This window comes from Heterocephalus glaber, unplaced genomic scaffold, assembly GCF_053883595.1.
Source record: "Heterocephalus glaber isolate CG9 unplaced genomic scaffold, H.glaber_assembly_v1.0 deba00001428, whole genome shotgun sequence".
NCBI lineage: Eukaryota > Metazoa > Chordata > Mammalia > Rodentia > Bathyergidae > Heterocephalus > Heterocephalus glaber.
Window position 1 is genome coordinate 18,790,217 of NW_028258293.1, and position 25,405 is coordinate 18,815,621.

At 43.8% G+C, this 25,405-nt stretch overlaps 1 protein-coding gene across 3 annotated transcripts in view; it reads left to right on the top strand.

Moving 5' to 3' along the window:
- Positions 1-25,405, top strand: part of Galnt18 (polypeptide N-acetylgalactosaminyltransferase 18) — a 343,509-nt gene that overhangs the window by 270,204 nt on the left and 47,900 nt on the right. For all 3 annotated transcript variants that reach the window (XM_087211670.1, XM_004851426.3, XM_021263800.2), the window contains 2 exons: positions 18,348-18,533; positions 24,024-24,161. In XM_087211670.1, coding sequence (XP_087067796.1) covers positions 18,348-18,533; positions 24,024-24,161 — 324 coding nt within the window. The remainder of the gene's footprint in view (positions 1-18,347; positions 18,534-24,023; positions 24,162-25,405) is intronic.

Consider the following 25,405-nt stretch of genomic DNA (forward strand, 5'->3'; position numbering starts at 1 on the left):
GAGGCTGAGGCAGGAAGATAACCAAGTTTGAGCCCAGCTTGGGCATCTTAGTGAGACCTGTCTTAAAATAAAAAATAAAAAAGGGCTGGGGATACAGCTCAGTAGTACTGAACCCCTGGATTCAATCCCCAATAAATCCCTAGGAACATATAAACACACAATTAAATAATTGATAAAAGAAATGAATATTTACATAATTTAGTTATTCAAATTTTGATCCAAGAAAACTAAACTTGGTAGAAATTTCTACCACAAAAGAAAATGCTCTGATGATGATCATACTGTAAAATGTGATATGGATAAAGACATACTGATGGAAGAATCCTTATCCTAGTTGTAAAATTAATGCAAAATATATTAACCCCAATGAAAATAATGCTAGTAAAACCAAATTAGAAAGTTAGCATGGAAGGAAACATTTTAATTTTATTGTATAGAAAATTGATCAAGAGAATTATATTGGCTTAATGACACTCCAGAAAATACTTTCTGAATGAAAATGTACTAACTTGGGCATAATGTAAATGAAAACATTGGGCAGGACACAACCCACACAGGGTCACAATGGTGAGGAAGAAAGACCTGTGTATACTGTGAGGGACCAGGAGGGAGTGAGCTCTCCACCTATGTGAGCTGAGTGAGGCTTCACAGAGGAGGCGGCATTTAGCGGGTTCTCCGGGTATGAGTGTGTGTTCTTCAGGTGGGGAAGGAGAGGAAGAACATTCTAGGGAGTTGGGGAATATGTAGGTTGACCCTTAGAAGGAGCAAGATCATAGCTGAACTTGAAGGTTGGGAACAAGGCTCTGTAATGGGACCTGGGGCTAAAAAAGGATAGTCAGAAACGGAAGGGAGAGCCATCGATGGGGAAATAGAACTGGTAACAGCAATCCAGAAGACAGCTTTTGGCAGGCTCTTTGTGTCTCCTGGCTTGTTCAACATTTTTATCAGGGACTTAGTGGAAAGAAAAAGTGCACTTATGGTGGATACCTTGGAGCCGAGAGACTGCGTGCATTTCCTTGGTTCCCAACTTCGGCTTGCTCAGCTCTGGAACATCTGAGATTTAGTGATATAAATTCCTGGGCAACAGAAGAAGGTTCTTACTCCGTAAAGTAGATATGTGCCCTGTAGATGATATGAGCTTGGCTTAGACTCTGAAATCATTATTAGGCTGCCAGTTTGGAAGCTGATGGTAAAATATTTCTAATAAGAGGAACTTCCACTTATCGTATGGTATTTGTCTATCACTTTGTGTATATCATCTCATTAATTATTATATGAGCCTTGTGAGTTCTACAATGTTGTCCCCACTTTCTAAATTAGAACCTAGAAGAAAGAGGACTGAATAACTAACTACCCCTCCTACCCAAAATTGCTCAAGATCAGAACCAGCCTGCTTCATGTAATGACTCATGCCTTAATCACCGTGTCACTGGGCCAGCATTGCATTGGAAAACGATCACAGTACCATTTCAGGACTGGATGATCCAGCCCAAATCTTCCATAGGGCCAGGCCCTGGAACAGATACTATACAGCATCTTCACTGGAGGTCACAAGAGACTTCATAACTGGAGGGGAAATGGGGGCAGGAGCTGAGCTGAAAGCCAGCTCCAGAAGGTCAGAAAGGAGATCAACCATGGAGCTGCTACACAAAATGAGCAGGACAGATGGGAAGTCAGAAATCTGGGTTTTGGGAACTAGAGATGAAGAAGAAAAAGAGAAAGCATGGTCCCTAGCCATTGCCTAGAATAGGCATCACCTTTGTTCAAGATTTTTGAAAAATATTAACCAAAATGTTAGAGGCTTTGTTCTAATCACCAGCAAAGGAAGTCCAGGCAGGTTACTATATGCAGGCCAGTGCGTGGTATTGAAGCACATGAAAGACATACTGTATGGGTCTCCATAGAGGCCTGGAACTCAAAGGTCTAAGTAATCTCAGTGCACTGCTAGCATCATGGCTATTTTTCATTGTCCAACAAGGAAGCTAATTAAAAACACTGATGCAACAGTTTCCAGTCAAGCAACCTAGTTTGTACTACCACAGTTATAGAGACTTGAGAAAGTAAGGGATTAGGGACCAACATTCTTACTCAGTTGACAAGGTCACAAGAAATCTTCAGATGCAGCATGGCATGGAAAGGCTGCAAGCAGATTCCCTTATTTCCCATCCCCAAGACAGAGATAATTAAATACCTTAAATTGGAATTTAGTCTCTAGTTGCTTCTAAATGTTATGGTTGCCTTAAGCTAGCTGAAACTGGAGTTCAGAATAACCAGAGATCTTAGATTAATGTGTGTGTGTGTGTGTGTGTGTGTATCATTTTGTCATGAATTGGAATCTTGTCATTGTCCTTCAGATGCTGTGATAGGGTTACACCTACAGAAGGCTGGTACTTACACAGCGGAATTAATGTTCAGCATTGATCTTCCGAGGCCAAGAATTTCAAAAACCACTAAACACCAAATTCAAGGTTCCAGTCCTTTGTACTTCCTCAGTGACCCAAAGCTTCAGCCAAGTTGACATCCAAATAAATGATCCCTTAGCACTGTTTTGAATTTTAATAAAAATCTGAGTGATCATTGGAGATCATAACAGTGCCTTTCTTGATTCTTATAAATGAGTTAGTTTTTCAGGGTCCAACAAAGATAGCACTGAAATTTTTCAGCCCAAAAGATGGGAGAATTAGGGGTGCCATTGGCTAAGAAAGAAGAGTTTGAGATAGAGAGTTTGATAAGGAAACTGTGACAAGTTTGATATTCCAAATAACAATGGAAATAACTAATAACCTTGAATCATCCATCTATCTATTCACTCATATATGAATGAGTTCTGTTCCAGGAGAGTGTTCATAAGTCAGATTCATTTGTAAGTCTGACAAAGTGAGTCTCATACACCTTTGACGCAAATATACAATGTGTATTTCTTTGTGCTTTCTAGCAGTCCCTCCACATCACCACTGCTTTTCCTCTTGCTTCCAGACATGCTGGACTCTGATTGAGCACTGTAAATACACAGGAACACAACTGTGACAATGTCCTGCAGACACATGAGCTACTTCTACAATTTGTTTACTTTTATTTGAATTTTTTTTGGTACCGGGGATTGAACTCGGGTCCTTGCGCTTGTGCAGCAGGCAACGAAACCACTGAGCTAAATCCCCGGCCCTCCACCATTTGTTTACATCTACAAATATTCATAATATGAGGTCCATTCATATCTGTAAAAATTTGCAACTCGAATGTTCGTAAGTCGGGGACTTACTGTAGTGAACATTTATTACACTGCTTGTGACATGCACTTGACATTAAGGTATAGAGTAATGTAATACCTGAATCCTGACTTCAACAGGAAACCAAAGCTACATAACTAAAAATAAAGAGAAGAAAACCTTGGGGATGAGACAGTGGACTCAATTGTCTTTTGTGTGCCCATTGAAGGTCAGAGGAGGAGCCCAGTGAGCAAGAAAGTTTGGACTAAAACAGAAGACATTTGAGAACTGAATATGAGCATCAAAGATGGGAAAGTGAGCGTCACAATCATTCCCACAGTTACAAAGAAGAATCAACTGGAAAGATATGGGCTGGACTGGGGAAACTCACAGATGTCAGAAGAAGACAGTGTTTTAGGACTGTGGTACCTAAGCCAACATGAATGCTAATGATAACAGCTACCATCTGTTAAATATTTATTTTTGTGCTTGGTACATTTATTCTATAAATATTTTTAAAGAATCTACTATTCTAGACACTGTGCTAAGCACTGGGTATACAGTGATGGACAAGGTAACTTAGATTTGTTCTCATAGAGCTGATATTCTAGTGAGTTTTATGCTGTACACCATTTACTCCTCTCAAAAACAACGAGAAATCAGAATTACTGTCCTCATTTTACAGGACATGGTGATGTCATGGTTTAGATCTAGAATGTCCACCCAAAACTTCATGTGTTCAGAAGTAGGGTGTTGGGGAGGTGATTGGAGCATAGGGGTGCTGTAGTCATCAGTGGATTGAGCCATTGATGACTTCATAGTTAAATATGCTGTTAGGAGTTAGGGCCTGGTTTAAAGAAGTAGGTCACTGGGAGCATGCCTTTGGAAGATATATCTCAGAGAAATTGACCCAGTTGCCCAGGTCCTATGAAGAAAAAGTGGTGGACTCTAGATTTGATCATGGTTTGTCGATGCCAAATCCCCTAAGTTACCTCTTTGTGCCATGAGAATTCAGGTGGGCAAAGGGCAATGGACACAACCATTAAAGGCTAAGTGGGGCACAACTGAAGTCAAGGAGTGGCAGTAGAAGTCTTATTTCAAAGGGCCAAGAAAGGAGTGATTGGAGATTGATAGGAAGCTGGGAGTTAAAGATTTTGTTTGACTAGAAAAGAAAGTGGGAGGATTCCTTGGCTGCTGGTGATCCAGTGCCTGCTTATCAACAGAGGCCAAACGCCAGAGCCCTGAGAAAGTATGGACTTGATCTTGAGAATGTGGCTTTTTTTTTTTTCTTTCTAGGTTGTCAGCATAGATAGCCCTGCTCTGTGGAAATATGAATATGTGCCACTAGCCATGGCCTCCTGGCACCTGAAATTCCCAGGACCTCTGAGGTCTGAGCAATCTGATGCCTAGGAGGCTAGAACCTCTCCATTTGTAGGTGTTCCCTTGTATGTGATCCCCAGGTAAAAGAGAACTTGGTCCCAAAGTAACCAGCCCAGAGCCAATTATTCTTCCATGCTCAGCAGCTCCAAGGGGGCATTTGAGAACATTGTGCAAATGCTTCTTTGCCATACTGTGCACTATTTGCTAGCAGACCAGCCACAGAGTGACTGCAATTACACACCTGCAGCCAAACAGACGTGGTTTAACTATATGTTGCAAAAGTTTTATGGTTAGTGGAGATAAGTGCAAAATTAATCCCTAATGAACAGTGCAATTAAAAAAGTACATAATGAAGCAATTAGCTAGAAATGGCAGGGAACAGAAGGAGAGCGCCCATGGACAACTGTATTCAGGAAGGGTCTTCACACTTAGATTGTGTTAATTGTGTCCAGTGAAGGAGCCATAGAAAAGTGAGATTAATAAAATGCACCAAAGAGGTAATGATTGATAAAAGGATTTTGAGAGTCAACCTGAAGAAAATTTTGTCTTCATAAAAAGTTGAGGCCAAAGGAGAAAATAGCTATAAAGGCCATTATTGGAGCAATCAAAGAAATTTGATTATGGTCTGTGGATTAGATAGTATGAGTATATCAATGTTTTAATTTCCTGATTTGGGGGGAAAAGGCAAAAACAAAAGAAAAAAAAAAAAGCTGGGAGCCAGCCATCTATGTTAAAGCTCCTAAGAGTCACTCTCACTCTCTCTTTTGTGTTTCCTTTTTTGCTTTTCTTTAGCTGAGTTGGCCTGCTGTTGGTTTGTAGCAGACCCTGGAAGGTAGTTCTTTGCCACCATTTCATTGTAGTTCTTATTCTCCAGGAAGGGACCATCGAGCAAGGCCAGAATGACTGACAAAACTGAGCATGGCCTCCCCTCTTCCCTCCTCTCCTCCTCTTCCCCTTCCTCCTCTTCATTCTTGTCTGCCTCTTCTTCCTCTTCCTCCTCCTCATGCAGACCCTGTGTGGTTTTCTTCGACAAGGCCTGGTATTCACAAATCTGCAATTGCAGACATTCAGAGACATCTCCTCCCCTTACAAGTGCCCTTCACTTTGTAAAGTGCAAGAGGCAGGACACATTCAAGTGTTTTCCTAGTGCTTGTGGATGATGGTTTCCAGAAATCACCCCTACACAAGAATTTTTCAATAAAGCAAGGCGTATATGTACTATCAAGTCAGTCCTGAAAATAAAGCAGTTAATCCGCGGTGTAAACCACCCAAAGTAGCATTATTTACTTCATCAAGACCCATCTCTGTCCGGTTTGAGAAAGTCTGAAAGACAGGGTCCTGGTCTCTTTCTTGCTCAGTATGGCACCTTCAGTTATGGAACATTACCCGGGGGCTATGCTCTCTTTCTATCCACTACTTCTGCTTTGGATACTGCTCACCATTGGCTGAGGGTCTCAATGATCTGCATAATTTTCACTGCACCAGAATTGTAGTCATATAAAGAAGTCATTGACTAGGGGAGAGGGAAGACTGGTAATACTATGATTTCAAGACAGATACTTATTTTAGATTTTAATGTTTCTAAAGTCAAGTTGCACCTTGAAAATTTGGCATATATAGCTAAATAATAAATGTGTAAATAAATGATAATTTGATGTCCAAACCAAATACGTCTGAGAGTAGAAGGAGATGCTACTAATGACTACCCTGAAATAAGAACTGTAAACCAGTATTGACCCAAGAAGCCAAAGTATATAGTCACTCTACTTAATATTTTTTGCTACCTTTTGATGCAGTTCATTCATCTGATATTATTTATTAGGTGCCTACCATATGCAAGGTACCATGCTTGGCATTTGGCATACAATGTGTGAAAAGTAAATATAGCTCTTTCCTTTCTGAAGCTAATCATATAATGGGACAGACAGTTAGTAAAATGGAACAAAAATAGATGTATGGGTACAAATTGAAATAAGCGCTATGTTAATCAACTCAGGCTGCCATAACAAAATAGCATAAATTGAGTGACTAAACAACAGAAGTTTACTTTGTTGCCATTCTGTAGGCTGGAGATCCAAGAGCAAGATAGCATGGATGGATCTGGTCAGCTAGGGGTATCTTTCTAGCCTACAGACAGCCACCTTCTTGCTATAGCCTCAGATGGCAGAGAGAGAGAGAGAGAGAGAGAGAGGGAGACAGAGAGAGACAGAGAGAGAGACAGAGAGAGAGACAGAGGAGATCTAGTATCTCTTCCTTTTATAAGGACCCCAGGTGGATCAGGGCCCCACTCTTATGACCTTATCTAACATTAATCATCTCCTTAAAGACCCTATCTCCAATATAATTGAGGAGGAATTAGTGATTTAACATATCGGGGGTAATTTAGTTCATAGCAAATGTCATACTGGAAAAAACAGAATGCAAGTCCCAAATGTCAGAGGTTTTATATGTTAGATTCAGTGACAAAATTCCCATTTCTTCTAACAGTACCTGACACATAGTAAGTGCTCAACAAGTAACTGTTGAAACAGAGACTAAAGACATACTCTGATCTATAACTTTAGAAAGGAAATTGGAGGGCAACAAAAGTTGAAGGAAAAAGACCTGTTAGGAGACTCTGGGTGGAGATGTCCACACCGATAATGGTGACTTGAGGATGCTGGCTGTGCAGATGGAGAGAAGTGATTAAACTCAAGCTCTATTTAGGAGGTAGAGCTGACTCCATTTACTGATGTATTGGCTGTGGAGAAGGAGGAACAGGACCGGATTACAGAGAATTACAAGTTTCAGGCTTGAGCTATGAGGTAGATGAGGGGATGATAAGGGACAGATGGGGAGGTGGGGAAGGAAACAAGAACTTTGCTTTGGGTAAAATGAGTTTGAGATGTCTGAATGGTAGGTAAGTAGAGATGACACATAGGCAGTTGGATATATGAATCTCCAGCTCAGAGGGCTATAGTGTGCTTCCTCTTACCCTTTGTGAAAAGCAGGAATGGTGAATCTTATAGTCAGTGGAATCTTGCAGTAATTATTAGGGCTAATACTTAGTGGGCGCTAAACTTGAGCCAGGTATTGAAATAAACTCTCTACTCATGTTACTTCGTTTAACTCTCACAACTACTTTTGGAGTTCATCATTTTCATCTCCATTTTACAGACAAGGAAACTGAGTGTGAGAGAAGGTGAAATGAAGTTACCTGGAGTCACCAGTGGGAATTGTAGGTTTTCAAACCAAGACTGTTTGGTTCAGAGCCTGTGCCCTGAACAACTGGCTTCTTTCCTCCCAAGAGACAGGCTTTGGATCCATTCGCTACTCTGCTTCCAATTTATCATGTGACCTTGAACCTCAGTTTTCGCACCTGGGAAATGGTGGGTCCCCCTCAGTTCCGCCCTCCTGAATTGCTGAGCTCTTTTATAAATCCCATTGTTAATGCAAGCTCAATGGTGGTGCCTTTCAAAGACGACACCGTGATGATGCCCGAGCTGACAATTCATTTTAATATTTATGAAAAGGGCAAATCTCTTTAAGAGAAGACCCAGTGCAACAGCTTTCATAATCTGAATTTTAATTGGACAAGAGGGAAGCTCCTTAAAACAAATGTCATTCTGAGTGAAAGAAGGTTCAGCGTTGCAGCATCATTTTATCCTCTGATGATAACTGGGACAGTCCGGTGGAGCCAAGTGTGCTGGTGATTCTTGGGCCAGACATGTAGCTTCTTCTTATGTCTGCCCCTGGGATCTGCCACACTGGCTTCCACCTACCCTGTGTCAATGCCATCAGGTGGCCCCCACTCTGCTGAGAGTGACAGAGGGTAGACTTTGTCCTGTGATTCCTGGATGCCCTGGATTTCAGAAAGGACCTCCTGACTTACCAAGGCAATACACTTTGGACACTGGCTCAGAGCCATGGTTTGAGCCAGTGTTGCTCTGCTCTTTTGGGGGGCCTTTGGCAAAGATGGCTAATTTGAATTTGATTGGGACATGCTAATGAGCCATTCCATTCATATGCGTCAGATTTGTTTCTGATTAGATTAAGCTTTGGAGAGAGGAAAGAAACAACCACTGATTAAAGACATAAAAAAGGAAACACTTTAAATAAGTAAGTGGTTCATCATTATAGAGCAAAGTATAAATTAAACATAGTCCAGAGGTTCAGTTTGAAAGTGAGCTGGGTAGAGCAAGCATGTCCACAGGAAGAAGGCACCTGTAACCTACCAGAGAAGACTCCATACACACCGAGTAAATAGATTGTCCTAGTTATTAGAGAAAAATGATTCTCAGAAGTTTGGATTTTAGAAAATTGCTCCCCTGATCCCTGTAATGTTCAAGCTCATTATGATTCTCTGGCAGAACCTGTGATGGAAATGGGGGCCAGAGATCTTAGTTCAAAACAGAGAAGCAATTAAAGTAGTCAGCACAAGTGTCAATGGGACCTGATTTGGAACTTGGCAGATACTTCTTTCTCTGAGCTCGAGGCTTCTGCAGAGTTTTATTCTATAGAAACATCTGGACTTGGACTAGTCCACCTTCCCACCCTCTCACAATGGGAAGCTCTAGGGATCAGCACCATCTAGATTCTGGCTGCTGACGAGGCTGAAGGTGTGGCTCCAGCTCTGGCCACCCCTGCCAGCTCACTCTGGTACTAGCAGACTTGCCACAGGGCTGCCATCTATGACTTCCTGAGAAACCTAGGGCTGTGTATGACCTCTAAGCCACTGCCTTCTCCTCTTTCATGTCTGCTGGTATCTCCGTTGGTTTCCTGCCCTCTGATCTGGCTCTGACCTTGAACTAGATTCTCACCCAACAGCCTGTCTTATAATGATCCTAACCCTGCCTGCCCCATGAGGCTCCTTCCCTCACCCTTAGGACTATAAATATGTTGTCTATATTCTGATCTTCTAGTGAGGCTTTAAGGGGACCTAGTGGCTGGAATTGAGAAGCCCCCATGCCTGAAGCTTTCTTCTACAAAGCCCAGTTGAATTGCTGGCTAGTGGTTGCTACAGAGACCAAACTGCTACAGGCACTTTTTTACCCCTTGATACACAGACTGAAACTTGCAGACTCTAATCTCAGATGTTTAACCCAGGAAATATTTATCTGCTTGCTCACCTCACAATCCCCTGAAGAATGGGAGGCTCTTCCCAGAAACTTTTCCCCAGGTGCCAACTTACAGATTCAGGTTGCTTCTCTTATGGGTTCATCATCTTTGAACTTCATGGTCACTCTGGCTTAAACATCCAGTGGGAGGCATAGATGATAGAAGGGAAAACACAGGGAAGACAGATCTGGATACTTGTTGAGGAAGTTGAGGAAGTGACAGGCGTCATGTCTTTTCAGCTCTTTGGGATCTGGAAGATGCTGAGGGGCACCAGGAGCTTCTGCCTGCCCTTGAGGCCACCCCAACCCCAACATGTCAGGGTCTGATTTCTTCTTTTCGAAATATGAGAGTTGAGGAAACCATGAATAATCTCCCCTTGCTCAGAGCCATTAGACCTGCCTTCTGCTCTCAATGGCCACACGTTGACAAAGCAATCCTCAAAAATTTCCTTCTCTGAAATCCTTTGTCCCAATCTTTATGGCTGAGCATTGAGGTCCAAGGAAAAGTGGGGTCCTCAGTCTGTGATGGACCAGTTTACTCGAGTGACACCTTTGCCACTGTCCTCTGACTTCTCTGGGTTTCCTGTGGGTAAGCAGCTCTTTCTCCACTCCCAAATCCCAGCAAAACAGCCTTTTAAGTCTTTTTTTCATGAAAAGCTCCCAGACCATCTAGCCAGTTTATCTCTCCTTGGAATTCTGCCAGACAAATCCATCTGCTGCCTTGGGATAGTTATGAAGGGTTCCTTTCAAACAAGGAGCTGCTTCAAGTGTGTCTTGGGACCGAAGTATTCAGTTCCCTTCAGGAATACCTCCCAAGAAAAAGCATCATGTTTACCAAGGAGCAGTTCAGTCATGAGGACACTTTGGAAGAGTTCATTGCAAGAAGAGAGGTCTTGAGAAAATGTATCCCCAGGGAGAGTTTTCCTGTAGGGTCCAATGGAAAAGTAAGCATCATCATTTTTTAAAAATATTTCCTTTCACTTTAAAATTACTAAATAGCTTTCCTTGGAAACCTGGGGAGCACCAAGTAAAGTACATTGGGGATATCTTAGAACAAAAGCCCAACTTTGCTCTTTCATTCATGCAGTAAATATTTTTGGAGCTCCTCTTATATGCCAGGCTCTGAGTAAGTACTAGAGCTCCCTGAATGACAACAAGGCAGCCAGGAGCCTTCTCCTAGAGTCAGCTATTGTGGGCCAATCACAGGGGAAAAAAGTGCATCTCACTAGTAATCAAGGGAGGTTGAAAATTAGAACTGCAGTGAGAGAGAATTTCATTTTAAATTGGCTAAAATGGGATCAAATGGACAATGTCAAATGTCGACAAGGACGTGAAGCAATATGAGTGCTGGGTGAGGGTTGTAACTTGATTTACACAACTTAGAAGAGTTTCACTTTCCATGGGAAAGCTGAATGTATGTTTAACCTGTACTCCAGAAACGTTACTGTGATATAAATACCTGGAGCCCTGCCCATGTTTGGGTACCAAGAGACACATACAAGAATGTTCTGAGGAACGACATTTATATTATTGGAAACAAGCCTGTCAACCAACAGGAACATGCATAATAATTTGCTGCATATTTATACAAGGGAACACTAGGGTGGGGAAAATAAATGAGGCAAGAAGCAAGTTGCAGAAGGCACAAAATATGACTCCATTTATATAGGGTACAAAACCAGGTAAAACTAAACAATGTGTAATTTAGATTTATGGCAAGGAAATTATTAACAAAATTCAGGCCAATAGGTTTCCTTTGGAGATAAGGAGGGACACGGAGAGGTTTTCAAGAGATCCCCAAAGCACTATTTCTTAAGTGAAGTGGTAGTAAACATTTATATTGTGTATCATTGAGCTGTACATCTCTCTCTCTCTCTTTCTCTCTATCTCTGCCTCTCTCTCTCTCTCTCTCACACACACACACACACACATACACACACACTTGTTTATCATACTTGCTGTGCAAGAGGAAGTACAGGTGATACAAGAACGCATGGCAGAGTCATTCAACCAAAATCAGGGCAGCCAGGGTAGCAGGTAGGAATTAACAAAGCATGTAGTGTATGTGTGCTGGGAAGTAGGGATTCCAGTAAAGGTGCTAGGAGAAGGAAGAGGGTCAGAGATCCATGAACATGGTATACCCTAAGGGCTAAGAGAAATTGCTGTGACTGAACAACAGAAGATAAGAGGCTGCTCTCAGAGGTCTTGCAGATCTTGTTCAAGAGAGTGATCTTTGTCTAGATACTAAATGTTACAAATGTAAAGCTGAAATACATTTGGGTAAAGGTTATTTCTGTGCATTGTCTCCATCCCAGCCCCTTTTCTGCCTCATGCCCTTGACCCTGGCTTGCTGGTGGCCTCTGACTTTTGTGTTAACCATGTCTAGTTTGATCTCTCTCCCTCTTATTCTTGTACAGAATCAGGACTATAGTGAAGTGAGCAAGAAGCCTAGGGTGCAAAATTGAATAATGCCCCAAGAATAAGTGCCCTGCCCAGGCTATCCATCTGTTTGTTTTCCTACATCTTTGACCCTGCCACCACTCTGTAAATGAGCATTTGGTCCTCTTCCAGCTTTCCCAGTCCTTAGCCTTGGCTGCAGCCACCTTGTCTTCCTGCCCCCAGCCTTCCCAATTCTAGTTTCCCACTCTTGTCTCAGCATTTCACAGCCAAGCCAGGAGAGACAGCTACACATAAAAAGATAATTAACCGTATGATCCAAGAAATCAGGACCACATGAGTGGTGCAAATCACGTGCTCCAAGAGCTTGGAACACTGAGCCAGACTGGCTTTGGGTAGACAGAGAGTAGGAAGGAAGCTTTCTGAGCTAAGAAAACAGGGAAAACAGTTTGCTAAGAACAAAGAGCTCATTAAAAGTCATAAGGAGATAGCTAGGCATGGTGGCACATTCCTATAATCCCAGAACTCTGGGAGGTTAATACAGGAGGATCACAAGTTTGAATGTAGCCTGGACAACTTAGAGACTTAATGATATTCTGTCCTAAAATAATTTTTTTTTTTTTAAAAAAGGCTGAGAATATAACTCAGTGTGAAGGCCCTGTGTTCAATGGCTGGTACTAAAGGGGAAAAAAGGTCACAAGGAGATAAAAGGTGGAAGAAATATGAGATGTTATCCTATGTAGTTGGCTATGAAGTACAAGGCTGAGGTATTATCATCTCCAATTTCTTACCCATAGTAAACATAGCTAATAAATGGTGCCCTGCTTTTTCTTTGAACCTAGAGAGTCTCAGAATTCACTTCAACATAGAAGGACATTGACAGGAAGAGACTTAATATAGGAGGGTGAACTCATTAGTTACTTCTGTCATAGACTATGGAGTGATCACAAGTCTTTGAACAGCAGAGATGTTCAAACAGTATCCTGTTGCCTTGCAGTGTGTCCCAACTGTACCCCAACTTACAGCTCTGTTGGTTGTGTCTCAAGTACTGGGAATCATTTGAAGTACTAACAACAAATCTCAGATTCACAGAGTGCAAAATTAGAAGGGATCTAAAGCATCATTAAGTTTGGCTCCCCCATTTGGCAGCCAGCAGAAACAGACTAGGTGGGAGACTTGTAAATGGCACCCAGGCGTGGCCCTAACCTTGTACCATTGGCTCCCCATCCTGGGAATGAAAAAAAGATCCAACTTTCAGAGAACACATCATGGCCTTTCTTTGCTGCTGGGAACTTTTCATACTGAGCCTCCTTTAAACCTCACAGGGAATCATTATTACCAATAGACAAGTCCAAGTCAAAAGCTAATATGTGACAGAGCCAAAAGTCAAACCCTCTCCACCAGTTCCCAAGATCCACATGTTTTCTTGCAGTTCTATAAGGGTACTACAAACTATTTCAGAACTTCTGGTAAGGAGGATTTGGCTGTGCCTGGTACTAGCATTTGCGGTTTGCTTTAGGCCTGGGTCACATCTAGGGGATCCGCCCAGTAGCACTTCTGTAGGTATATCCAAGCATTTCTCTACAGTGATTTTCTGGTTCCCTAAGACAAAACTGTCTGCTGTGGGCCATGCTCATTTGATGATTTCCTGGGTTTTATGACATTAATTTAAGCTCTGCTGCCAAAGTAACTCTCTTTGGTTGCAGCAGTACGCACTTAAATGTCAGAGCTTTGCTAAAGAACCATGCATGCCTAAAGGAAGCCATTGTGTTCAGTAAAATCTGGCCACATTTTATGTTTATGGCCTTTATGAGGGCATCCCACTGAGATAGTTAAAAACCATGTATCTATTGGCATTAAAAGCCCAGGATTCTTAAATTCACACATTCAAATAATAGTTATTGAATATATTCTAAGTGCCAGGGCTGATATAGACTGTGATAAACAGACAGCCATAATTCCTGTTTTCATGGTGCTTACAGTTTGGTTTGTTGAGATAGATATTTAAAGGATAAATACAGAAAGTATTCTGAAGAAAAAGGATGGTGCACTAAAGGTATTTAAAGGTTAACATAGCCTGGGTGGACAAAAACATCAGTATTTGAGTGAGGTAACAAGTGGGTGCAATTATTCCAGGAAGATGGGCTGGACTAGCAGGTGCAAAAGCACAGAGACAGGAAAGAACTTGGTGTGGTCGAGAAGCACATTGCTCTGTGCCCTCCCAGAAATGACAGAATCCGACCTTGGGCCGATAGCCACCTGGTGCCCCTACTGCCTATAGGACTTACTGCATGCCTTCTTCTTATGATCTACATCTTGTCTGTCATTCCCTGAGATTTCTTGATTTTCATTTCTCAGCCATTCATTTGGCATCCACATCCGCTGCCCTCTCTCCTCTTGACGTTCCTACCCACTGGAACTCATAGCCCTTCTAGCCATACCTCCACTCTATCCAGTGACACTGCTTCTTTGACACAATCTTTCCTATCTATCAATCCATAGCCTCCATCTGGCTTGGGTCTGGCCATATTGTGTCCTTTATAAATTGGCCATTTCATGCACCAAGGCCAGCTCCCTTTTCCCCGCTTCCTTGTCCCCTACCCCTCCCAAGCTTCTATGGAAGCTTCATAGATTCATCTTCCACACCATTCAGATGTCCAGGATTTTCTTTCCTATCCCTTGTCTATCATTCTAGACAGAGTCTGAGATCAGCTATCAATAAGACTTTGGGGATTCTCTTTGGGGTCAAGCCTGGTCAATGGAGCTACTCATCACCCAGGAATCAGCCTTTTCTTTTTTACTTCAGTGTGATTGGCAGGGTCCAGAAATGATGGGTACCATGACATGCCCACATCTGCTCCAAAGCCCAGATGCCACCATGAACTCATCTGCTATATCCAAGGCAAATGCTTCCCTCTGTCCATACCTGAGTTCTATAAAAAAGGCTACAGAATGGAGGAGACTGCAGGCATCCACTGTTAACAGGCACTGAATCTCTGAGGAGGGAGCATGTGTATCTCTGAGGAGGGAGCATGTGTATCCTCATGTTTTGAGGGAAGGCAGCCTGTCCTCTGCCAACTATTTGCCCTCAAAAGTGAGTCTACAGCAGAAGCCAAATAGCATCAATTGTAGTAATTGTTATAAAATAATCACAGGCACAGATAGGGCTTCATTGTTGCAGGAACTCCAGCGGGGGCCTATGCAGTACCCCTATCATGCAAGTTTCTTATACTAGAGTTAAAATCACCTGTGGGCACACAGTGGGTCCAGAACTGGCTGAGATGCCCTGTAAAAACATAATGTATTTACTTCCTGGACTCCATCCACATATGCACATTGAGGCAGCCACAGGGTTAAACTCCTGCCCACAACGCATCACCCTCTTCCACTGGGTGGAGTAGAAGCTTGGGAGGGCAAGTAAAAATTTGAATCCAGCTTCCACTGACTCCCAAACTGTGCTGTTAAACACAATATTCCTGCCTGGCCAGATGCCCCAAGCCCCTGGAAACCCACAATCTTTCCTGGGCATCATTTAGTACTTGTCTAAAGGAGAATGTGATGAAGAGCTTAGATGACATTTTGAAAGAGGAAAGATGATTAAACAAACAGTTACAATTGTGCTAGGTCAGGAAAAGATGAAGCAGGGACCTCAGAGCATGACAGGCTGACCTGGTTCAAGGGCACACTGGGAAATGACCATGAGCTGATACTCAAACAATGAATTGAGGAAGCAGAGTAGAGTGGGGTATATCATTGCAGTTAAAGAAAAAGTGAATGTTGGGGGAAGAAAAAAAATTCATCATGGCTGCAGCACCAAATACATTAGGGAACTTAAGCATAAGGCAGGAAGCATGGATGAGGCCAAGCCCAGATCCAGGTGTGTGTTGGGAGGCACGGTGCTGGGGAGGGACATGGTGCAATTCACACCTTCAAAAGATCGCTCTGACTGCCTTGTTGCAGAGGAGATTGGAAGAAGCTAGAGCAAAGGCCTCAGATTGTTGGAGATAGTTGCAGAGTCCATAAAAGATGACCATGACTTGGACAAGGAAAGTGGCCTCAAGGATGGGAAGAGGGAAGTGAATTCAAGAGCGAGCTAGACAGTGAGCTCGCTCACTCCTTCTCCCATGTCTCAGAGCATGATGGAAGCTACCACCACCGCCACTCTGACGGGCATACCTGCATATGCTCCCTCTTGCCCACTCTAAGGTGAAATGGTGAGAAACAGGGCCTCCGAGAAACAGGTCTCCTGATAAGAGAGCTTTGGTACAAATCATGTTCTGTGTTGTACTGTTGAAACATGTTGAGTAATAGATTCTCTTCCGGTTGCGAGTAGACTACCTTCACTCCCTGTGCCGTCGATCACAGTATTCACTGGCTGACAATCTGAGCAAAGCAAGCTAGAAGCCAGCACAGCCTTCCGCAGATGTGGGCCCTGAGAAGGAAGCACCACAGCCTGGACACCATGGGGGAACATTGGCTCTGCCTTGAGCTGCTCTGGGGATCAGACCGGTCCTTTTGTCTGAAATAGCAGCTGTGTGATCTTAGACAAAGGACATTCTTCAGTCTGTTTCTTCACTTATTCTGAGGATTCCACTATATAATTTGTTTAGTAATAGCTAAGATTGACCAAGTGCCTATAATGAACCAGGCACTAAGCATGAAATCTTTGAGATGGAAATTATTATTATTCCTATGGAAATGAAAAAAAAATGAAAACACAAATGAGAAGTGACTTGTTCAAGGTCACACACATAAAATGAAGCAGAACCAGGATTTGAACCCAGAGCATTGGGGTTACAAACCCTTTGTTTATTAACACTACATTTCACGTCCTCCCTGTATGCACAGGTCTAGTGCCTGGCACACAGTAAAAATGTTTGTTTCCTTTCTATTGGCCCTCAATGTAAGACAACCTTAGGTAAGCGATAAATCAGTAAATTTCCTTCCAACTCCAACTGCCCATACCCTGTAGGGAGCCACTGGTATGACATGGATTGGTAGAAGAGAAGGCATCTTCTTCCTAACTATCACAGAGAGATTAAGTTAAACCCAAGTTATGCTCTTTCTTTGACCTAGTCTTCTTATTGTTGACAGGCACATGTTATACATGTGAAATTTATCCACCAAGCTGTCAAATGGACAGTACTTGTCAAGTGACCACTCTCGTCCACAAAAGATCTCAATTGCTGTCCTTCAGAAGCCACATATATCAGCTCTGACCAGATATGTCAGATTCAGCTCATACTCACCATGCATCAACCACTTATATATTGATTGATTGAGCACAATCCCTTATTTATTTATTCAAGCACTTACAAAGTAGCACTTACTAGCTGGCTTTGTGTTAGGCACTAGAAATGAGAAACAAATGAGACACTGTCTCTGCCCTGTAGCAACACGCAGTCAGTGAGTGGGGATGACCTGGTGAGTTGTGATAGCCAGAGCTTTGGGGTCCAAAGGAGGGAGAGATTGGCTCTGCCCTGAGAACTGAGCAAAGATCCCACAGTGTGTGCCCCCATGTGACCAAGGTCTTGAGGAGTGATTTTTTTTCCCCCAGTGGATGAAAGAATTGGGAGGGCATTCTAAAGTTACAAACAGAATGGGAAAAACTTGGAGACACAAAAAGGAGCGCATGTTCACGTTGGGATCATTGAGGGGTCAGAGTGGTAAGACCTTCAAGACACTACACATTGACACTCAGAATGCAAAGTCAGTTTTCTTCATCTTTCAAAATCAAATTGTATCCAGATTTACTGGGATTGGTGAGAAGTTTAATGCCATTCCCTTCTTTGCAGCTCTCTGCAGGAAAGATGGGGTAGGAGAAGAGTGTCTGACTCTTTCTCTGTAGTGACCACTAATCCTTGTCTAAGGCTCTGGGGTCCATTTGAAGATGGACATTTCTGCTGGGAGTTCCTGCTGGTTCCTTATATTAAGGACTGCTGTAGAGACCTCCTCAAAGGCAAGGAGAACCCAGAGCTTTGGCTGCCAAATGTCTGATCTCTTCTTTGACCACATAGGGGTCGTGGATGGAGGAAGAAGGTACATTAATTCTTTGCAAATAAACCCATGGCAGTGAGAATAAAGCCATGAATTAATGGCCCCATTAATTCTACTGCTGTGGAAGGAGGTATCAGATACAGCTCATTCCCTGGTGCACTGTGTGGAGAGACAAGGTGGAATGGGCTGGGTTTCTCTGTGCTCATGTTGAGTGGTGGTGTAGAGATAGAGTCTTGTCTGGCACTGACAAGAGGCTCCTTGTCTTCTGCAGGTATGGCAGTGTGGTGGCAGCGTGGAGGTCCTGCCCTGTTCGCGGATCGCCCACATCGAGCGAGCCCACAAGCCCTACACTGAGGACCTCACTGCGCATGTCCGCAGGAATGCCCTCAGGGTGGCTGAAGTCTGGATGGATGAATTTAAAAGTCATGTCTACATGGCCTGGAACATACCCCAAGAGGTAAGGAACACCAGTGGGGCTGAGTTTCTTTGGGTTTAGTGGGGGGGGGGCAAAATCATTGAAATAAGTTCTTCGCATAGGTCTTGTCCACCATGCTAGAAGGGACCGCCAACTCACAAACATCTATTTGTAGAAAGGGACTAATTCTGAGACTCTGAGCCATTTCTTAACCATGCACCTGATCAGCATGCCTTATGGAGAACTTATTCTCTCAGCTTTTGTAACCTCATTTTAAGATGAAAATTAGTCCCATGGCTCTACATCTCCTTCCTGCTCCTGGTCCCCAGCATCTCTGACATTGGGTATTCATGGTCCAGGATTAAAAATATACTAGTAATGAGAAGCACTTCACAAAATGCACCTTAATCTCCCTGTAAACTGGATTTAAGCTTCTCCATTTAACCTCTGACCAACAATAAGGAATATCCACACACCGGTAGGATTTATTTAGCCATATGAGTGGGGAGTGGATACACTCCCACAGGGATCCTCAGTAGAAAAAGAAAATTATTCTGGACATTTTTAGGCTGTTTCTGACCTCATCACAGAAACTTATTGTTTGCCACTGTCCTCTGTCTCTCTAGTCACCTACTCTTAAGAAGTGTCAGAGAAAAAGCAATGTTTCACTTGTGGTTTTGTTCAGCCTTGCCATGTGTCACATGGAAATGACCTTGGAATGCTGAGTGAGAAGAACCCAACAGATGCCACCCACAGGATGCCAACCGCCATACCAACTCCAGAGTTCATTGCTTATGTTGCACTCTGTGTGACAGAGCTGTTGACTGCATGACCTCTTTCTTTCCTCCCAGAGCTGTGGCATCCCATTGGGAGTCCTTTAGAAAGGATCAACTCTCTTTCAAAGATCAATTATTGCCTAGAGTTTCCATAGGAAGGCCCTGTACCTTGAACTTTCAGCCAAGCTAATGTTTCTCTGGCTAAATTGATAGAAAGTAGGCTGAGACTTGGGTGGGAGCTTTTGGTAACCTCTCTCTAGAGACTACCACCCTGGGAAAGGGAATTTGAGTTTGGATTCAGACTCCTATAATCAGTGAGATTTCATCAGCTGGGAGGGAAAATGAGGAGCCAGGGAATATCAGCCAGAGTGGAGCCAACCCTAATGAACCAGCCCAGGGATTGCATCCCTGACAGTAAGAGTGTTTCTAGGGAAACCACTGTGCCTTTTGGGCATTAGATCACCGAATTCTGCATAGGGCCCTGAGTCCTGCTGTGGGTGTCCCCTGGTGGCAGAAACTGTTAAGAGCACTTGGAAACTCCCCAGCAGTTCATCAATGAACACTGTAGACCTCCAGGCTCTGTTTAGGGTTGGAGTCCTGCCCATGCCCTTCTATCTGTCCCCCAAGGCTCTAGATGTAACCCATTGGAGCTGACAGATGTTGAAATAGACAGCAACCCAGTGACTGGTAGAAAAACACATGAGTAAAAGTAATTGAAAAATGATGAAACTCAGTGTCTGCCTCTGACCCCTCGGGGAGATACTGCAGACCAATCAAGTGGGTGGGGAGAAGTGAGCAGATGAGAGGTGGCAATGCCCAGATAAAGCCATAGGTGGAAAAGGAAGGGGTCAGTTGTTTCCTTAAAAATCTGTCTCAAGTCCTCTGCTACCTTCTGTGTCCAAACTCCTTCCTCCTCTGAAGCTTCTGCAAAGAGTCAACAGATTTTCACTTTCCACTCATTTCTCAAGTCACATCCCCATATCCCATCAAGTACTGCCTTTGCCAAGGCCAGCATGGACCTCCTAACTGCCTACTGTAACAGACATCTTGAAACCTTTCACCTACAGAAGTCCACATTTCCTTGAAACTCCAGTCCCTTGGCTCCATGATCCACACTCTCAAATCTCTCCATCTCTCTCTATTCACGCCTTCATCCTTACGGTTCCTCTTACTTCCGCTAGTTGCTGGAGTGCTCCCTGGGGAATGCACCCTTGGCCAGCAGCTCTCATTACACATCACCTCTCTGGGCAATCGCATCTGCTCTTGGATTTGACTACCACCCATATGTTGACAAATTTCTAATTACTATCACCAGGTCTACTTCAGACTTGCATTGCCACCTGCCAGCTGGACATCTTTTCCTGGCGTTTCCACTGGCACTCCGAGTGAATATGACCCAAACTGAGCACATCTTCTTCCCTCAAGCCTCCTGCTTTTCTTCTCATCCTCTGCCTCAGTTTCTGGTGCCACCACCATCTGCCCAGAAACCTGAGCCTGAAACTGATCCTTTCATCCACCTTCCTCTCAATCCCATTCTAGCAATCGTCAAGCCCCCCTTCCCATTCCCTCCTCCTCTCACATCTGAGTTCAGGCTCTGTCTGGGCTTGTGCAACAGGCTCCAATTGGCTCCCTGGCTCAAGTCTTTCTCCCTTCAAATCTAGACTTCACACTACCTGAGGTTACCTTTTTAAAAATTTAGAGTAAACATAGCTTTGCCCTGTTTAAAATCTTTATAAACAATTCTCCACTATGTACAAAGTCAAGTGCCAAGTGCAATGTTCAGTTTGCATCTGAGGGGCCCATGTCCTCTCTTCTATCTGTATCCCCAGCCTCACTCCTTCCCACACCTTGTTTTGGGATCTACATAGATGGCTGGGTTGTGGGAACTGCCACAGCTCCATTTGCACCATGCTCTTTCTCACCTCTGTGCTTGCTCTCTCTGTTCTCTCTACTTGGAACTCACATATCCACCACTTTCCATGTTCCTACCCCTACAGGTCTCCTCCATCCCTGCAGACTCAGCTCTGGTGACCCTTCTTCTGAACATCCAGCCCTGACTGGGAAAGTGCTCTCCATCCCATACATGTCTCTGTCATTGCATGAGCAGCCTGTCTAAAATCTCTCTCAGTAGACCAATGATTCTCAATTCTGGCTGGACTTCAAAATCACTTAAGCTCCACCCCTAGAGATTATGACTTAACTGGCTTGGAAAGGGCTTCTGGAATCTGATTTTGGAGAGCTCTCCTGGGGATTGTGAGGTCCATCTAGAACTGAAAACTACTGTGGCAGACCAAGGACTCCCAGAGAACAGATTGAGTTATCCAAATCAGTGTTGTTGTGCATAGCACAAGGCAGAGCACATGGTCAGGGCTCATTCATGCATGACTTCACCCTGGCCATGTGTGTAATCCCTTTCTCCCTCTGTCAGTAGTTCCTAGAAGCCAATCTGCAGAGCAACTGCATCAGAATCACTTCAGACACTTGTGAGAAATGCGGATCTGGGCCTCACTCTCAGAGATTCAGATCAGTAAGTCTGTAGAGTTGCCGGAACATGGAGAAGGTGATCCAGGTGATGACGTAGGGTAGCCAGAGTTGGGGAACACTAATTTAGCTAGCCCTGCTTATCGCTCCAAACTCACCTCAAGCATCCTCCACTCCAGGAGTCCGGACCTCTTTGATTGCTGGCCTCCTCCCTCTCAGCCACCCACATAGTAAGCATGATGAGGGCTTTTCTTCTGTTCGTCCTCACATGCTCTGCTTCCCTCTGTGCCTCACACCGTGTGCACAGTCTGTTTATTGTCTTCATCTCCCTTCAGGCACAGACTGTGGCAGTCCTGCTTGTACACACAGTGCTCAGGGCTCAGAGAGGAGTTTGGTAAAGATGAAGTGACAAAGAAAGGAGAGGAGGAAGCTGCCTGCTCCCCTCCCCAGGTTGTCCCCAGGAGGCGTCCCAGCTGCCCATGATGTGATATTGCTCCACTACTCCCTGCTCAGTCATAGGCACATCTGCATCTGTTACCAGTTTACTTCACCTTCCCTCTGCCCCCTGCAGCATCCCACCTGCAAATGCAGAGCTGGAACCCTCCAACCCTGCTGAAGTGGCTGCCTGGGACATTAAATACCTTAAAATATGTCAAAATGTTGATTTGTGCACAGCACCTAGAAAGCGCTAGATAAGTGTTAACCCTTATCATTGGTGTTGTTTCTTATGACTGGTGCATTCTTTCCCTGGCTTTCTAACACCCTTCTTGGGTAGGCATCTTCTACCTGTCACCTATATGCAGAGCATGGCACAGGGCTTGACTTCTCACCTGCTCCCTTACCACATTCAGTCCCAAGTTTGTGAGAAGCTGAAGCATCCTCAGGCTCTTGTGTCCTGCTACATTCATTGAAAATCACTTTGCTTATCAATACACAAAAAGTCACCCTGCAGCAAGGCATCAATATTTTCTTAAGCAAGGCTCAGTATTCTAGAGCAGCTGCTGCTTCCTCTGCCCAAAGACAGACTGAGGGCCAGGGATGCTCAAGTGGCCCTTTGGTGCTGGCCTTTCTTTAGGTTTGGTCACAGGGGATTTTGTGGCAGGAATACTAGCCCATTTTTGGCGTGGCTAACTTTATGAGTTTCCCAGGGCTGTGAAGACAAATTACCACAAACTCAGTGGCTTAAAAATAGAAATTTATTCTCTTACAGTTCTAAAAGCCAGAAGTTTAAACATCAGAGGGCCAGCAAGGCCATGCTGCCTCTGATAGCTTTAGGGGATAATCCTTCCCCTCCTCTTCCAGCTTCGGGTGGCTGCTGGCATTCTTGGTTTGTAGATGCATCATACCAGCCCTGCGTATGTCTTCATGTGGTCTTCTCGTGTCCTTGTCTCTGTGTATTCAAATTTCTCCCTCTCCATTCTCTCAGGAAGATACTCATCATTGGATTTTTGGCTCATCCTAAATCCAGGATGATTTTATCTTGGGATCTCAAACTAATTATATCTTTAAAGAAGCTATAAAGTCACATTGAGAGGTTCTAGGCAGATATGAATTTTAGAAGAGGAAATTATTCAACTCACTATATAAAATATTTGGCAAAAGAAGATGTGTTCACTATTTTCTAATAAGAGCCAAGGTGACCTTGTCTGAGGTCTGTATATTTCTCGATTTATGCCCTTGCTCTGAAAAAGGGCTTGATGCAATTAACAGTAAATACATAGTGCTGATAAGCTGAACCATTAAAACAGAAAAGCAAAAGTCAGTTAATAAACAGGGATGTGGTATCTAGACATATAAGCTGGCTCTGGCGCTTCCTAGAGGTTAGAGATTGTATACCTGATAGATTATATCTCTTTCATGTTTTAGTAGATCCTAAGGAGAGAGAAAAATAGTGCTTCAATCCTGAGTTAGGAAACAGGGTTTCCCCTTTGGAACTTAGAACCCTAGAACACAGAGCCCTTCCTGAGACATGTTCTGCAAATGGCTCCCTGTATAAATGGATACAGTGCTAAATTATAGTCATATAAAGTGTAAGGATTTGCATCTTTATTTTCAGTGGCATTTGATGACAGTCCCCATCAATACTGACCTCACATGTCAGGGTCTAGACAGGGATTGTTATAGGAGTGATAACAGTCTATGTGGAAGACTGCGTAAGTTAACTTCTCACGTCGTTGCTCCAGCAGAGTCTCTGCAAATCTTGCTTGGGGGCTCTGGTCATTCCAAGGTGGGGTTTGGGGTGAAGCTGCATCTCTGCCTGTGTTTCCCTGTGCAGGACTCAGGAATTGACATCGGGGACATCACTGCAAGAAAAGCTCTGAGGAAGCAGCTTCAATGCAAAACCTTCCGATGGTACCTGGTCAGCGTGTATCCAGAGATGAGGATGTATTCTGACATCATTGCCTACGGGGTGGTAAGGAGCCAGCTTCTCATGGGTTTCATTTAGATGCAGGCAGAAAGTCAGACCAGAAAGAGATACACAGAGGAAGGGAGAGACAGAACCTTCTTGAGCTCACTGTACTTTGAGCAAGGCAGTAGTTCCACTTGTTGATGGGGACACCAAGGTGACGAGGGTAGATCATAGGATCTACAGACAGATGTGCTTCTGATCTGGCCCAGTTTCCAGGCAAGCATCTCAATGTTTGTCCTTCATCTGTTCAGTGCAATAAGCTAAGACTGTCCCAGAATAGAAGCAAGTCTGAAGTATGTAAATGTACTTTCTGTCTAAGATTGCAACTCTTTGAACATGATAAACAACGATCTGCAGCTCTTAAGATATTTTAAATGGTACCCGATTGGTTTTTGGATATTTCACCAGCTTTTTACTGACTTATAGTCTGAGCATATAACATTTTTATCTGTGACAGTTAGGCCCTTGAGACCACTTAAACAGAAACAGAGGGGCAAGAAATGACTTGTCTCATTCACACAGATAATCAACAGTGAAACTGAGTTTAACACCAGGTAATACCACCCTGGTTCCTCACTTGGACAGTGTGCCCCCAGACCTTTCTTGATAGCCCAGGATGAAAACTTGAAGAACGGAGGCCTGTCCTTTGAAGCCCTGTGGACTAAGTTCAAGACCTTCCTCATTAGGGAACAGGATGGGCAGAGCATCCACAAGAGCCCAGCAGTGGGAAGAGTCCTTGCTGAGAGACTGGGCTCAGTGTTCTCTATGGGCCTCTGAACATAAACATCCTAAGATTCTAAAGGACACAGACCCCAGGACCTCCCTGTCCCTCATCAGCCTCTCTTGTACAGGGACCCAGTGTGTAGGAAGGAGTCTGCCCTCCCATGACAGCCCCAGCATTGTTGGCACATCACAAGAGAAGTGCCCAGTGGCCTCTTGCCTCTCAGCTTCTCAGGGGGGTGAATTCAGAGGTCAGAAAAGACCTAAGGTGTTGTTGGTGCCCAGCTATTACCTGAGGCTCCAGATCCTGCCATCACCATGGAAACACACTGCACTCCAAAGTGTTCATCAGTTCCCTTCACCTCACTAGAAGCATCCAAGGATTCACCCTTCCTGATGTCCCGTACTCTGACCCAGAGCAAGCTATGGGTGCTTCTTGGCCACTAAGAGGACAGTGATGCCACAGTGGCTCCAGAGAAATCATTAACTCCAAACCTCTTGCGTAGGGGCCAGCTTCTAGACTCCTG